This window comes from Ovis aries, chromosome 17 (assembly GCF_016772045.2).
Source record: "Ovis aries strain OAR_USU_Benz2616 breed Rambouillet chromosome 17, ARS-UI_Ramb_v3.0, whole genome shotgun sequence".
NCBI lineage: Eukaryota > Metazoa > Chordata > Mammalia > Artiodactyla > Bovidae > Ovis > Ovis aries.
Genome location: NC_056070.1, coordinates 70,975,553 through 70,990,984, shown reverse-complemented (window position 1 = coordinate 70,990,984; position 15,432 = coordinate 70,975,553). Strand labels below are relative to the sequence as shown.

At 52.5% G+C, this 15,432-nt stretch overlaps 1 protein-coding gene and 1 gene segment (V, D, J or C); both read right to left on the bottom strand.

The window, feature by feature from the left end:
- LOC114108841 (immunoglobulin lambda-1 light chain) overlaps positions 1–15,432 on the bottom strand; it is a 469,312-nt gene that overhangs the window by 229,084 nt on the left and 224,796 nt on the right. The gene's annotated exons all lie outside the window — the stretch shown is intronic.
- Positions 5,465–14,346, bottom strand: LOC114118866 (probable non-functional immunoglobulin lambda variable 1-50). The segment is given in 2 exon segments: positions 5,465–5,763; positions 14,248–14,346. Coding segments are annotated over 2 exon segments (345 nt in total).

Here is a 15,432-nt window from a genome sequence, read left to right as displayed (position 1 = left end):
GAACCCCAGAGTTAGTAGAAGAAAAGAAATCTTAAAAATTAGGGCAGAAATAAATGCAAAAGAAACAAAAGAGACCATAGCAAAAATCAACAAAGCCAAAAGCTGGTTCTTTGAAAGGATAAATAAAATTGACAAACCATTAGCCAGACTCATCAAGAAGCAAAGAGAGAAAAATCAAATCCATAAAATTAGAAATGAAAATGGAGAGATCACAACAGACAACACAGAAATACAAAGGATCATAAGAGACTACTATCAGCAGTTATATGCCAATAAAATGGACAACGTGGAAGAAATGGACAAATTCTTAGAAAAGTACAACTTTCCAAAACTGAACCAGGAAGAAATAGAAAATCTTAACAGACCCATCACAAGCACGGAAATTGAAACTGTAATTAGAAATCTTCCAGCAAACAAAAGCCCAGGTCCAGACGGCTTCACAGCTGAATTCTACCAAAAATTTTGAGAAGAGCTAACACCTATCCTACTCAAACTCTTCCAGAAAATTGCAGAGGAAGGTAAACTTCCAAACTCATTCTATGAGGCCACCATCACCCTAATACCAAAACCTGACAAAGATACTACAAAAAAGAAAACTACAGGCCAATATCTCTGATGAACATAGATGCAAAAATCCTCAACAAAATTCTAGCAATCAGAATCCAACAACACATTAAAAAGATCATACACCATGACCAAGTGGGCTTTATCCCAGGGATGCAAGGATTCTTCAATATCCGCAAATCAATCAATGTAATTCACCACATTAACAAATTGAAAAATAAAAACCATATGATTATCTCAATAGATGCAGAGAAGGCCTTTGACAAAATTCAACATCCATTTATGATAAAAACTCTCCAGAAAGCAGCAATAGAAGGAACATACCTCAACATAATAAAAGCTATATATGACAAACCCACAGCAAACATTATCCTCAAGGGTGAAAAACTGAAAGCATTTCCCCTAAAATCAGAAACAAGACAAGGGTGCCCACTTTCACTGCTACTATTCAACATAGTTCTGGAAGTTTTGGCCACAGCAATCAGATCAGAAAAAGAAATAAAAGGAATCCAAATCGGAAAGAAGAAGTAAAGCTTTCACTGTTTGCAGATGACATGATCCTCTACATAGAAAACCCTAAAGACTCCACCAGAAAATTACTAGAGCTAATCAATGAATATAGTAAAGTGGCAGGATATAAAGTCAACACACAGAAATCCCTTGCATTCCTATACACTAATAATGAGAAAGTAGAAAAAGAAATTAAGGAAACAATTCCATTCACCATTGCAACGAAAAGAATAAAATACTTAGGAATATACCTACCTAAAGAAACTAAAGACCTATATATTGAAAACTATAAAACACTGATGAAAGAAATCAAAGAGGACACTAATAGATGAAGAAATATACCATGTTCATGGATCAGAAGAATCAATATAGTGAAAATGAGTATACTACCCAAAGCAATTTACAAATTCAATGCAATCCCTATCAAGCTACCAGCCACATTTTTCACAGAACTAGAACAAATCATTTCAAGATTTGTATGGAAATACAAAACACCTCGAATAGCCAAAGCAATCTTGAGAAAGAAGAATGGAACTGGAGGAATCAACTTGCCTGGCTTCAGGCTCTACTACAAAGCCACAGTCATCAAGACAGTATGGTACTGGCACAAAGACAGAAATATAGATCAATGGAACAAAATAGAAAGCCCAGAGATAAATCCACACACATATGGACAGCTTATCTTTGACAATGGAGGCAAGAATATACAACGGAGTAAAGACAATCTCTTTAACAAGTGGTGCTGGGAAAACTGGTTAACCACTTGTAAAAGAATGAAACTAGATCACTTTCTAACACCGCACACAAAAATAAACTCAAAATGGATTAAAGATCTAAATGTAAGACCGGAAACTATAAAACTCCTAGAGGAGAATATAGGCAAAACACTCTCCGACATAAATCACAGCAAGATCCTCTATGATCCACCTCCCAGGATACTGGAAATAAAAGCAAAAATAAACAAATGGGATCTAATTAAAATTAAAAGCTACTGCACAACAAAGGAAAATATAAGCAAGGTGAAAAGACAGACTTCTGAATGGGACAAAAAATAGCAAATGAAGCAACTGAAAAACAACTAATCTCAAAAATATACAAGCAACGTATGCAGCTCAATTCCAGAAAAATAAACGACCCAATCAAAAAATGGGCCAAAGAACTAAATAGACATTTCTCCAAAGAAGACATACGGATGGCTAACAAACACATGAAAAGATGCTCAACATCACTCATTATTAGAGAAATGCAAATCAAAACCACAATGAGGTACGACTTCACACCAGTCAGAATGTCTGTGATCCAAAAATCTGCAAGCAATAAATGCTGGAGAGGGTGTGGAGAAAAGGGAACCCTCCTACACTGTTGGTGGGAATGCAAACTAGTACAGCCACTTTGGAGAACAGTGTGGAGATTCCTTAAAAATTGCAAATAGAACTGCCTTATGACCCAGCAACCCCACTGCTGGGCATACACACCAAGGAAACCAGAATTGAAAGAGACACGTGTACCCCAATGTTCATCGCAGCACTGTTTATAATAGCCAGGACATGGAAACAACCTAGATGTCCATCAGCAGATGAATGGATAAGAAAGCTGTGGTACATATACACAATGGAGTATTACTCAGCCGTTAAAAAGAATACATTTGAATCAGTTCGGATGAGATAGATGAAACTGGAGCTGATTATACAGAGTGAAGTAAGCCAGAAAGAAAAACACCAATACAGTATACTAACACATATATATGGAATTTAGAAAGATGGCAATGACGACCCTGTATGCAAGACAGCAAAAAGACACAGATGTGTATAATGGACTTTTGAACTCAGAGGGAAAGGGAGAGGGTGGGATGATTTGGGAGAATGGCATTGCAACATGTATACTATCATGTAAGAATCAAATCACCAGTCTATGTCCGATGCAGGATACAGCATGCTTGGATCTGGTGCATGGGGATGACCCAGAGAGATGTTATGGGGAGGGAGGTGGGAGTGGGGTTCATGTTTGGGAACACATGTACACCCGTGGTGGATTCATGTCAATGTATGGCAAAACCAATACAGTATTGTAAAATAAAATAAAGCATTAAAAAAAAGAAAAAAATTGACGAACAACTAACACTGATCAGTCATCTAATTATTCTTAAAAAATCAATATAGAAATTCCTATACCAGATAAGCAAATTGATACTATTACTACATGCCCTTTTTCAAACAGAAAGCTTGTGTTTTTATTAGGATATGAAGCCATAAATTTACCATCCAAAATAAAAACCACCACACACATCTGTAATGTGCTGATACACCCTTTTCACATACCTCAGCCCACACACGTCACCCTGCGGGGCCTCTGCCCACAGCTGTATCTTCTCCTCTCTACAGACTCTCCCAGGAGCCTCCTCCTCCTTGGAGACACCTTCCGACTCCTCACCTTCCAGCAACCCCTCCCTGACCGAGACTCCACCACAACCCCACGTGGACCAGGATGAGGGACCCGAATCTGAGCTGCATGGGGACGGACCAGGAGCTCCAGTGGATGGGCGTCACAATTCTGAGGGTCCCCGTAAGAGAGGACAGTTTCCCCAGCGCCCAGTGTTTGCCCTGTTGTCTGGCCCAGAACCCCTTGTGGGACTCTGCACTGCACCCCCTGCTGGCCACAGGCACCTCCTCCAGCTCCTGGGATGTCCCAGCCCCCATGCAGAGTGGCCCCTTGTTCAGCAGGCATTGAGGATGGCACTCCTGGGAGAGAAGGATGAGGGGCCTTGGTAGGTCCTCCCTGTGCACAGGGATGCCCTCACACTGGGACTCTCATCTCCATGGAAACCGACCATACTCCGCAGTGTGCATCTGTGTTAACGGTCCAGCCCCACCTGCTCTGCAGACCCTGCAGGTGTGTGTGACAGGGCACTGACGGGGAGCAGCAGGGCACACGCCTGGAGACCTGTCTCATGTGCTGCTTGTGCCATGATCCGGTTAGGCTCAAAGGGGCCTGAAGAAAGCTTGCTCGGTTGGAATGTGAGGAGGAGTCAGGCATCTCCCTGCAGAGACAGGAAGCATCCGGGGCAGGGGGTCAGGGCACGTGTCCAGAGAAGGGGAGGCGGGTGACCCTGGTGAACAGCCGTTCTAGGTCAGAGAGGTGGGCGCTCTGAACTTAGGACTCAGCTCTTCCAAATAGAGCAGAGAGGAAAGGCTAGGGAAAACAACATCATCTTGCTGAAACCCCTAAAGCACTTTTTGAAAATAGTATTTATTTTGGCGCCGTGTGTCTTTGTTGGTGCCCGTGGCCTGGCTCTAGTTGCAGAGAGGGAGGGCTACTCTCCATTTACGGGGCAAGGGCTTCTCCTTGCAGTGGCTTCGCTTGTTACGGCGTCTGGTTTCTGTGGCAAGCGCGCTTCAGTCACTGTGGCTTAGGATTTTGTTGCCCCAGGCATGTGGGATCCTTCTGGAGCAGGAATCAAACATGTCTCCCCTGCATTTGGAGGCCAATTTTTCACCTCGGAACCACCAAGGAAGTCACTGAAAGCCTTTTATTTTTCTGCTTCTTATTTTAGTCTCTGTGAAGGTACGTGTGTTTCTACACCCTCAAATCCAGTCACAGCGATGTTGACTACATTATTGTGTTTAATCCCCTGCCTAGCACCCAGCGGTGCCAGAGGCACCCAGCCTGCTCTCGTGGGACAGTAGACAGGGCTGTGTGAGCCCCAAGTGCTGGACTCGTCTCCCTGTTGCTGCACAGACCCACTGATGTGGACTGAACTTTATCCCTCAAACTCTGTGTCGAACCTCTCATTCTTGAGTGACTGGCTTTCAGGTAAGACAATGAAGGCGGGACCTGGGGTGACTGAGGTCATAGGAAGACACCCTAAGACACAGAGCTGGTGCCCCTGTAAGAACAGGGGAACCCCCAGGACGTCACATGGAGAAAAGCCTGGGTGAGGCCAGTCAGGACACAGGTGTCTGCAAGCCAAGCAGAGAGGCCTCAGGGGAACCAGGCCTGCCTCACCTGGACCTCGGGCCTCAGCCTGCGTGGCCCTGAAGACACCGCCTGTTGGCTGAGCCACCCCATCTGTGTGCTGTGACAGCAGCCGTGACAGTTATCAGCCTCAGCCTCAGCCTCATGCACTGTGTCCCCACGGCAGCCTCTCAGCACCTGGGATGTCACGCGGGCTGAGAGCATCTGCCACCAAGGACAGGCTTTGGGGGCAGATTTTGAGAGGAGGACACATTGTCCCGACAAAGTCCCCTGGTGTGGGTCTAGACCCCACTTTTAGGTTAAACAAAAACAGAGGCAGTTGACCTGCCCGAGGATGGCTCTGCCTCGGGACCCCCAGGGCTGTGGGGAAAGCAGGCTTTGTCTCACTTCCCCCTGGCCTGGAGCACCGTGGGGCCATTCAAGCTGTCATCCATGATAAACAGTAATAACCAGCCTCCTCCTCCGACTGGAGTGAAGCGATGGTCATGGAGGCCGAATTTCCAGACTTGGAGCCAGAGAACCACTCTGGGCCCCCCGAGGGTCGATTGCTATCACCATAGATCGGGGTTTTGGGGGCCGTTCCTGGGAGCTGCTGGCACCAGCCCACAAAATTACCCCCCATGTTGCTGCTGCTTCCAGAGCAGGTGATGGTGACCCTCTGGCCCAGGGACCTGGACACGGAGGATGGCTGAGTCAGCACAGCCTGGGCCCGGGATCCTGGAAGGGGAGAGACAGAGATGGTGACTCGGGGGTCCAAACACGAGAGCAGGGAGCAGGGCCCATGAGTCTTCCCAGGGCCCTTCCCCTGTCCCCGCATCCAGTCACCTGTGCAGAGAGCGCCCAGGGTGAGGAGCAGAGGGGACCAGGCCATGGTGGACACGGTCAGGGCATCCCGCCGTCTGTGGCCCCACAGCTGAGCAGAGCATCCCACCCCGCTCCTTCCCCTCTTCATAGCCTGAGAGGGGGCGGGGCCGTTCATGCAAATGACCTCCTCCCCGCCCCGCCCCCACAATGCTCTGATCCCCTCTGGGCCCTGGCTCAGCTTCCTGGGCCTGAGGGAGGCCAGTGTGTGATCAGCGGCGGGGTTGCGTGGGCCTTAGTGGTGGGAGGTCACAGCAGGGAGCCCTGAGCAGAAGCCAAGATGCAGTGCCAGGAGACTGGGCCCGGCTCTCACAACCCACCAACCCTCAGGACCGGCTCCCGCGCGCGCCCTGCGGTCCAGGCCCGGACCCTCGTCCTGTGACCTGGTGGCCTGGGCCCTCAGGGACAGCCCCGCCCCTGTTCAGTGCACTGCCCCTCCTTAGGGAAAAACTGCACTTCTGTCCCCTGTGCCTCAGGGCTTTCTGGGAGCTCCCCTCAGACCCTTTGGGAGAGTCAGTTATGGCGCCCTGTCTGCTCAGGGGTCAGGAGTGAGAGGCATCTAGGACTCAAACTCCTCTCAGCTCAGGATCAGAGCAGGGCAGTGACATCCCAGGGGGTCCCGTCCCCCGCTGTGCAGGACAGAGGTCCCCCCTCTGAGGGTTCCCTGTCAGTGGGGAGTGTCCTCCTTCCTCTGTGTGTCCCCTCAGCCCTGAGGAGGACGGGGCTCTTCCCTCTGGAGGGAGGGAGGGTGTGGGGACAGGCCTGGGGTGTGACCCTGGACCCCTAAATGCCTGGATCTTTGCTGTGTGAGTCTTTCCACACACCGGACCCCGTCCCGTGTCCTGTCCTTCGAAGGGACCCATGCTGGGTGACTCTCCTGCAGGCACAGGGCACAGAAGGCTATGATCTTCTGACAGACGGACCTTGCTCATGATGGAGGCCATCTCATACAGGGGTTGAGGAATAAAGAGGAGCCCGGGATTCGGTAGGAAAGTCATGAATCCTAAGAGGAGGGGAGGAGCCCTTAGGAAAGAGTTGAGGAGTCAGAGGAGGCAGAGCGGAACTGAGGGGGTGCAGGGGGCTCGGCTCTGGGGGCTCCTCCCTCTCTGCTCCTGGGGAAGCGGGTAGGGTCTGATGACCCTGAAGAGGACACCCTCTCATTCTGGGTCCTCAATCCTGTTTGAAGCTTCACCCCCAGAGCTTGAGGGGTCACGGCTCCAAGTCTGTCTCCTGAGAGGAAGCACCTGCCGAGACCTCCAACTCGGTCCACTGAGCCCGGGGACAAGCCCAGGTCAGGGGACCATCTGGTGCGCTCAGGTTCCCCCAGCTCCGGGAGGGTGCACAGCGCCCCCTGGTGACGCACTCGGGAATGTCCACGGTGGGAAAATGTGAGGAAGGAAGGAGCTGCCCTTCATTTTCCAACTAAGAGCCCATCAGCGAGGGGTGTGCATCCTCTGCCCACTGACCCAGCAACCGGGTGCCCTGACCCCACTGCTCTGTGTCTGACGCTGACCTGGGCACCTGGGGCAACTCCTGTCAGCAGCTCCTTCCACCCAGGGGTTTGAGACCACTCCTTGTTGGCCAGGCTGAGGGGGCTGCGGTGCTGCACAGCGTGACGCTCAGCTCCCTGGACTCTGAGGACTTGGGACACCAGGGAGGGAGGGGGCGATTGCAGGGCCAACCACCGGCCCCCATCTCACAGTCAGCACTGACGACCCAGGTGGGGTCAGGCCCAGGCCTTCCTGGCCCCACAGTCACCAGCAGAGGGGACGGGGGTGCACACGAGCCTGCTTTCCCACTCGCTCGGTCTCCCCTTGTTGCTGCTCCATCTCCCCGCGCACTGTTTACGGGGGCGGGGCCTGGGGGCGGTCCACGTGCTGAGGAGCCCGGCCATGACCTGGCATCCGGGCCCCCAGGGAGTCACCGAGAGTGGGGGATCTGGGGAGCCAGTTCTGAGCAAGGTTCTTCCAGGAGCATAAGTCCTCCCATGAGCCTCGAGGTGTCTCCTCAGACAGCACAGGTTTGCGGAAATTCCTCCCAACTTCCAGTCTTATGTTTAAATACAGACACAGTTTTCCCCATGGCCTCAGATGTGAATTGTGTTTCTGGGGTTTTGGATTTTGACCGTGACCTGGGAGTGAATGTGTTATGGGAATGAACATGCCTGGACTAACTTGTTACACAATTCTCAGGGTTATTTCCAGATAACAGACAAAGACATACATCTGGAAATTTGATGTTCCTAAATATTTGGGGAGAGGGGTGGTTCCCTTTAAAGCACAGATTCCTGCCACCAAAAAAGGCTGTGATTTAGGATCTCCAGTTGGGAAACTGCACTCTAGAAAACTCCACGGGTGGTGCCCCTTCGGGTAAATGGAATATTAATTTGTCTCCAAGGTCAAGTTCATGATGCTGTGCATCTCTTAGTGTGATTTGAATGACAAGAGGCCTAATGGCCGTGGTGGGGGTCTGAGTCTCCCTGTGGAGCCAAGCCTCCTTCCAAACAACATGGGCAGAGAGGGGTCCCCCTGGAGAGATGGACGCATCCGGGGAGAGCTGGGAGGAGACACGGGGCCACGAATCACCGGACAGGAGACGGGCCCAGAGCCTCCCTCCCGTGGGGACCCTGACCTGTCCCACCCCTCCCTGCCTCTCCTGCCACTAAGCGCTGAGCCCTCTGAGCACAAGGGCAGGTTTTGGTAGCCCTTCCCGTGAGCTTACATCACTGCGGCACTGAAACGACTAGTTCCCAGATCACATTTAATAGTCGGGCTCGTCCTCGTGCTGGGCCCCGGTGACGGTGAGGGCGGCTTTGTTTCCAGAGATGGAGCCAGAGAAGCAATCAGGGGCCCCAGAATATCAGCTGCTTGTGCTGTAGATAAGCAGTCAGGGAGCCTGGCCTGGGGTCTGCTGGAACCAGCTGGGTTAGTTACTGGTAGTGACTGACCCAGAGCTCAGTCCACAGGTGAGGGTGACCGTCCCTCCTGGAGACACTGACAGCTGGCTCCTGGATCACAGTCCGAGCGTCCACCCCTAAGAGCAACAAAAGAGAGACAGGGGTTGTTATGGAGACAGGGCCCTCAGACCCTGCTTGGAGGTACCCCAAAGATGCAGAGTCTCAGCCCCTGACCTGAGCTGTAAGTGAGGAGCCCGGGCAGAAGAACCATCCAGGCCATGGTGAGGACCCTCCCAGAATGCGGCCTCCTCAGCCTCCTGGGCTGCAGGTGGGGTCCTGGGCCTTTCATGCCTCCAGCCTCTCAGGAGGAGGAGGGGCCTCATGCAAATCACTTCCTCCTCTCCCTGCCATGGTCACCAGAGGTCCCCTGGGGTGGGGGTTCTTGAAGGAGGCAGATGCTGGACCTCACACAGGGCAGGGACAGCTCGGGCAGGAGCCCCTGAGTGATGGGGCGACGTGTTTCAGCAAAAGTGCTCCTGTGACCTTGGTGACCTCGGTCCTCTATCTCCTCCCTGGAGTGTCTGAGGCTGAAGGAGGAGTTTGCACGTCTTCCTCTGCTGCTGCTAAATTGCTTCAGTCATGTCTGACTCTGTGCAAGCCCACAGACAGCAGCCCACAAGGCTCCTCCATCCCTGGCACTCTCCAGGCAAGAACGCTGGAGCGGGCTGCCATTTCCTTCTCCAGCGCATGCACCCACGCATGCTGAGTCGCGTCAGTCGTGCCCAACTCTGTGTGACCCCAGGGACAGGCTCCTCTGTCCACGGGATTCTCCAGGCAAGAACGCTGGGGTGGGCTGCCATTTCCTTCTCCTAAGTCTGTCTCTCTCGTTCCAATAATCCAGCCTTTCCCACACCTGAGCCCATCTTTAGAACACTCTCTGTCTTCTCAGGGAGCCCTGAGTCCCGTCTGTGCGGTGCTGTCCGTCCTCCTCCACCAGCCCTGAGCCGAGCAGGAAATCCCGGAGCCTGTGTCTGCTGTGAAGGGTGAGGGGTGGCCCTTGAAGCACTCTTTTAAACTGTCTCTAGTCCCAGCGGTGGGGAGACCAGATGGGAGGTGGGGAGTGACAGGCAGAGCCTCGTGGGCAGGCTCAGGGTGACGGCGTCCTGTGCTGTGAACAGCCATGACCATGCGGAGCACCTTCCACAGAACTGCGGATCTTACGGGTAAAGGTCACCGTCTCATCATGCAATGACGACAGCGGGCAAGTTCAGTTCCAACAAAGTTGGGACACATGTCTCATCATCAGAAATAGAAAAACCCCGTGTGTAAGAGGTAGGTGTGCTGAGCGTCGTGGACCTTGTAAAACTCCCTTCCCTGTGGTTCTGCTGTGGAGCCGGATGGACGCGGCACAGAGGAGGGGTGTGGGGGCAACGAGGAGGAGAAGGGGCTCAGACGTCTCAAGTTAACGTGTGTGGAAGAGACGGGGAAAGTCTTGTTCACCTCTTGTTGCTTTCACATAAAAATGTGAATACTCTTCTTATTTTGTATTCGTGTTAGATTTGCTGCTAAAGCATCTGTTTAATGAAATCCACCTGGTCTCTGTCAGAGGCGCTTGAAAAGCTCAGCTCATAGAGGTGGAGATATGCATTCCTCCCTAACTCTCTTCTTATGCGAACGTGCTGATGACAGTTGGCGGAGCTCTGAGTTCATGTATTTCATGTCACAGGTGTCAACATAAAGGGAAGGGACGAGGAATGAAGCCACATAAACAGACACAGTCCCGGTTTCCAGGCTTCACTCCAAATGCTGAAACTGCCAAATAACACCACAGGGGACACTTTTAAATGACAGGCATGGTGACAGAGGGCTCTTGCCTGCGTCCCTCCTCTGCTGGGAACACCCGGGCGCTCTGCGGGCAATGGGGCAGCCTCTGCAGGGGTCTCACCCCCTGTCCAGGTGCCCCTGGAGGGCGAGTTTCCTGAAGGAAGTCCGTGTTCGCTGTATGACCGGCCCTCTGTCCTTGGGTGGATGTCAGGTCTGGGCACTGACCCCACGACAGAGCAGCAGGAACTGAGAGGCGAGCCTGTGGCTCTGAGCTGAGAGCTGCCATGTCCCCTGGGGGCCCAGGTGCAGGACGTCACCCTCCAGTGAGGACCCTGAGGCCCACGTGGGCAAGAGCCAAGGGAGGTGGTGCCAGCCTGCCTGGCCAGGACCCTGCGCTCTCAGGACCAGACCCACAGCGCCCCCTGCTGGCCTCAGGCCTCCTTCTCCCCACTTCACACCACAGCCTCCAGGTGGGGCTTTCTCACACTTGCAGCTGGGTCTTCCTGATGTCACCGCCCAGGACGGTAGAATGAGCCCCCTTCGTCTAGTCTGGGCCTGGTCATTGAGTTTTCCAGGTGCCTAATGACCTCAGACCCCTGAATGGCATGATGATAAACTAATGAAGTTCAGGTTTCCCTGATGTCTCAGCCCGCTCCGCCTAGCTCGTGGGTTCACTGCCAGAACACAACCACCAGAACCTCAGTTTCCAGGGTTCAGACTCGCAGCATGCCCGTGGGTCGTGCCTGCTCATGGTTCTGTGTGAGCTTCCTTCCCAGGTTGACAGGTGGTCAGGGCTGAATGTGCAGGGCCTCCCGGGACCTTCCCAGCCCAGACTGCATGCCTCTGCTCTTATTTCTCTCTTTGCAAAGAGAATAGGCGGCTCTCAGGTGCAACAGTTCTCTTCTTGGTCACTTCCAGGGCTTCTCACTTACCCTTGATCAAGGGCCTCACAGTACGTCTTTTTGACTCAGATATTTAAAGATGTTTCTAGTCTAATTTTATAATCTTCCTATATTAAATGTTTGATATAAAATATTATGCCTATAAATGGGTATCTCATCCTTGTCTGGGCTCCTGTTTCATCTCTGGTTGAGAAACCCTTATGATCATTACCTGATCTTCACTGGACATGGTGAAGTCTAAGGTTCTAACCTTCAATTGTTAGAATCCATAGATTTAAAGGAGGTGGGTTTATAAGGTCTGTGTCCAAAATAGTGACATTTATCCAATATCATCTCAAACAAGGAACCAGGGAGGGAAAAGGGGGAGAGATAAAGAGGCAAAAGAGGAGGAAATGAGCAAGTGAGGAGTCTGGGAGCCGCATCCTAATGGGGAGGGTCTCCCAGAACCTGGAGTGGAGGGCTCTTCAGGCAGCAATTCCCTGGGAAAGGGAGGACCCAGCTTCCCTAAGGGTCAGGGGTTCAGGGTAGAGCACGAAGCCTGGAGCAGGAGAGGGACGTGTGGGGGTGGGAGAGGCCCCTGGGCTCCAGGGCACAGATGCCGGGCTTCTGCTTCCTCGACATACTGCTCAGCACCTGTGAGGGACCCTGTGTACCTGGGCACATGGGCATTCTGCTTGTATTTGGAGACCAGACAGAAAAAGAGACAATTTCATGGACCCCATAATGATGGAGCAGCATGAGGAGGTGAGACTGCCTGGATGTAATAGCACAAGTGACCGCAGAGACCTGAACCAGCATTGCTGATGTCACAAGCCAGGGTCAGGGCAGTGATGGGTCCGACACGGGAGTACAGGGCAAGCTTTCACCAGACATCCCCATCACACGGGAATTCCTGTGGCTGTGGTTAGTGATGAGCTGTGTGACACTGATGACCAGCCTCCTCATCAGGATGGGGTCCAGAGTGATCCAGGAGGGCGTGAGGACCCACCAGGAGGCAGAGAACAGGGCCCAAACCCTGAGTGTCCCTCACCTCTGTCATCAGTCACAAATCACGGATTTTTCCCGGAATCTCTTGGCATCGTTGCCATGGTGATCCCCACTTCCCCGCTGTTCCTTCTACAGGACGTGGGGCCCTTTGATATAGACTCATCAGAGGCATCACAAGCAGAGGGACCCGGGCACATCTTGGGGAGCCCCTGCTCCTCACAGTCCACAGACCACCGCAGCCCTGAAGGAGGAAATGCTCCAGTGGGATGGAGACGAGAGGAGCAGAGGGCAGGGCAGAGCCAGCACCTGTGGGTCAGGAGAGCCACTCCCGGGGCTCCCTGCCGCCTGCGATGTATCCCCGGTGCCCCTCACTCCTCATGCTCTCTGCTCTGCCCCTTCAGGAGCAGAGTTCATGCCCTGGGGGACGATCTGAGGCTGAGGCTCTCGTCCCAGTTTCCGTCTACCTGTGTCACTGTGCAGAGCCCTGTTGCACCAGCCTGCATGGTCAGAGTCAGCCTCGTCCTCACGCTGTAGCCCTGAGACGAGCAGGAGCCCTGTGCTGGCCGAGACATCTTTGGATCCAGAAAACCCGTGGGAACCCCGGAGCCTGGTTCTTCCTGGAGTCTGAGTGGTAGGACCGGAGGACTGAGGAGGGCTCGCTGGCTTCTGCTGGTTCCAGTAAGAGCAGAGCGGCCGACACTGATGTCACTGCTCAGGGTGCAGGGCGCCACAGAGTCTCCTGTGGTCTCTCCGGGGACAGGGGTCTCCACACACAGGCCCTGAAACCATTGCCGGTCTCAGCAGTCCAGGGCCTCAGGGCTGCAGTGTGGTCACTCACAGCAGTACCAGCTCTAGGGGTTTAGAGAAACCAACAGTAAACAGGTGTAGAATTAATATACCTGCAACCTTATCAAAGAAGGTTAACAATAAAGCCATTAAATTGAGATTCACCTAAACTATCAGTTGAAAATACTAAGAAAACTCACTACTGAAGATTAGAAATTAAAATGATCATGTTTGAACAAGTAGCTTTGAACATGGTGGAGTATCCACATTCCCTTTGCCCTAAATGGTCTTACGTGGAGCAGCAGGACTGGGAAGAGCAGCTGAGGGCGTTTTGGCTGAAAACATGCAGTGAGTTGTGAGTACGACCACACATTCTTCTTCTCACCGTGTGAAATGAAATATGTTTTACGTCCATTTCAGAGCTGCTGCTCCAGTGTCTGCTTGGACAGAGATGCTTCAGCCCTGGGAGGCCCATGTTTGGGGGAGAGCAGGTTTTTGTCTCACTTCCCCCTGGCCTGGAGCACTGTGCCATTATAACTACTACTTTCATAAGTTGCACAGTAATAATCGGCCTCGTCCTCAGCCTGGAGCGAGCTGATGGTCAGGGTGGCCGTGTTGCCAGACCTGGAGCCGGAGAATCGGTCCGGGACCCCCGAGGGTCGACTGCTAGTACCATAGATGATGGTTTTGAGGCCTGATCCTGGGAGCTGTTGGTACCAGCCCACATAATTACCACCCCCGATGTTGCTGCTGCTTCCAGAGCAGGTGATGGAGACCCTCTGGCCCGGGGACCCGGACACGGAGGGCGGCTGAGTCAGCACAGCCTGGGCCCAGGATCCTGGAAGGGAGAGAGACAGAGATGGTGACTCGGGGTCCACGCATGATAGCAGAGAGCAAGGCTGTGAGGCTTCCCAGGGCCCTTCCCCTGTCCCCGCATCCAGTCACCTGTGCAGAGAGCGACCAGGGTGAGGAGCAGAGGGGACCAGGCCATGGTGGACACGGTCAGGGCGTCCCGCGGTCTGCGGCCCCACAGCTGAGCAGAGCGTCCCCACACCGCTCCTTCCCCTCTTCATAGCCTGAGAGGGGGCGGGGCCTTTCATGCAAATGACCATCCTCCCCGCCCCGCCCCCACAATGCTCTGATCACCTCTGGGACCTGAGTCACCTTCCTGTGCCTGAGGGAGGCCAGTGTGTGATCAGGGGAGGGGTTGCATGGGGCTTGGGGATGGGAGGTCACAGCAGGGAGCCCTGAGTAGGAAGCCGCAGGGGGCTGGTCTCTGCTCTTACCCCTCCAGATACTCAGGAAAAGCCTCGGAGCGCCCCCTGGCGTCCTGGCCAAACACACATCCTGACCTGGTGATCAGAGCTCTTAGAGTCACCTCTCCCCAAACTGATTTTGAAATTCTACCCTTCAGGATGTGTTTGGATGGACAACAACAGCCAACTGCAGCTTATCCTGTAGCGCATGTGAGTGTTACACTGTGCATGTGTGATTTGAGATTTTAAATGAACCAAAATGTGTTCATGGAGTAGTAAAATCTAAGGTCGTCACTTAAAATAGATGCCTAAATTGAACTGAAGAAAATGCTGTTGTTAAGTCACTAGGCTGTGTCCACTCTGGCTCTGCATTGCCATGGTACGATTTAATTCTGCATTGCCATGGTACTATTTCTAAAACATACTTTTCCTTGTAGCCTCTGTTGTCTAAATAAGATAATTTTAAAGACTTTCTGACAGGTACGGCATCTCCACTGGGGGATTTTTATGTCATAGCAGGACGTTCTATCTGTGAAACAAGGCAGGCTGAGTTATCAGAGCCATGGGTCGGTCTCAGATCTGAGATGAGCGACAGGACTGGACAAGGCAGATCAGCTGTTCTCAGGAATCTCAGATGTGGCCATAGACATGGTCAGACAGAGCAGCAACGCCGGTCCTGGGGGCAGAGCCCCAGGACAGGGCTGCTTTCCCAGCCCAGGGCCCCACAGCTTCCCCAGGCTCACTGTGCATAAAGTCAGTCCCACAGCAGCTGAGCACAGATGCTCCTCAGGCAGGAATCATCTTCAGGTCTGAGGACCAGGGTTTCTCTCCCCTCATGATTCCTCACTCGATGGGCACACAGGACGGAGTGTGA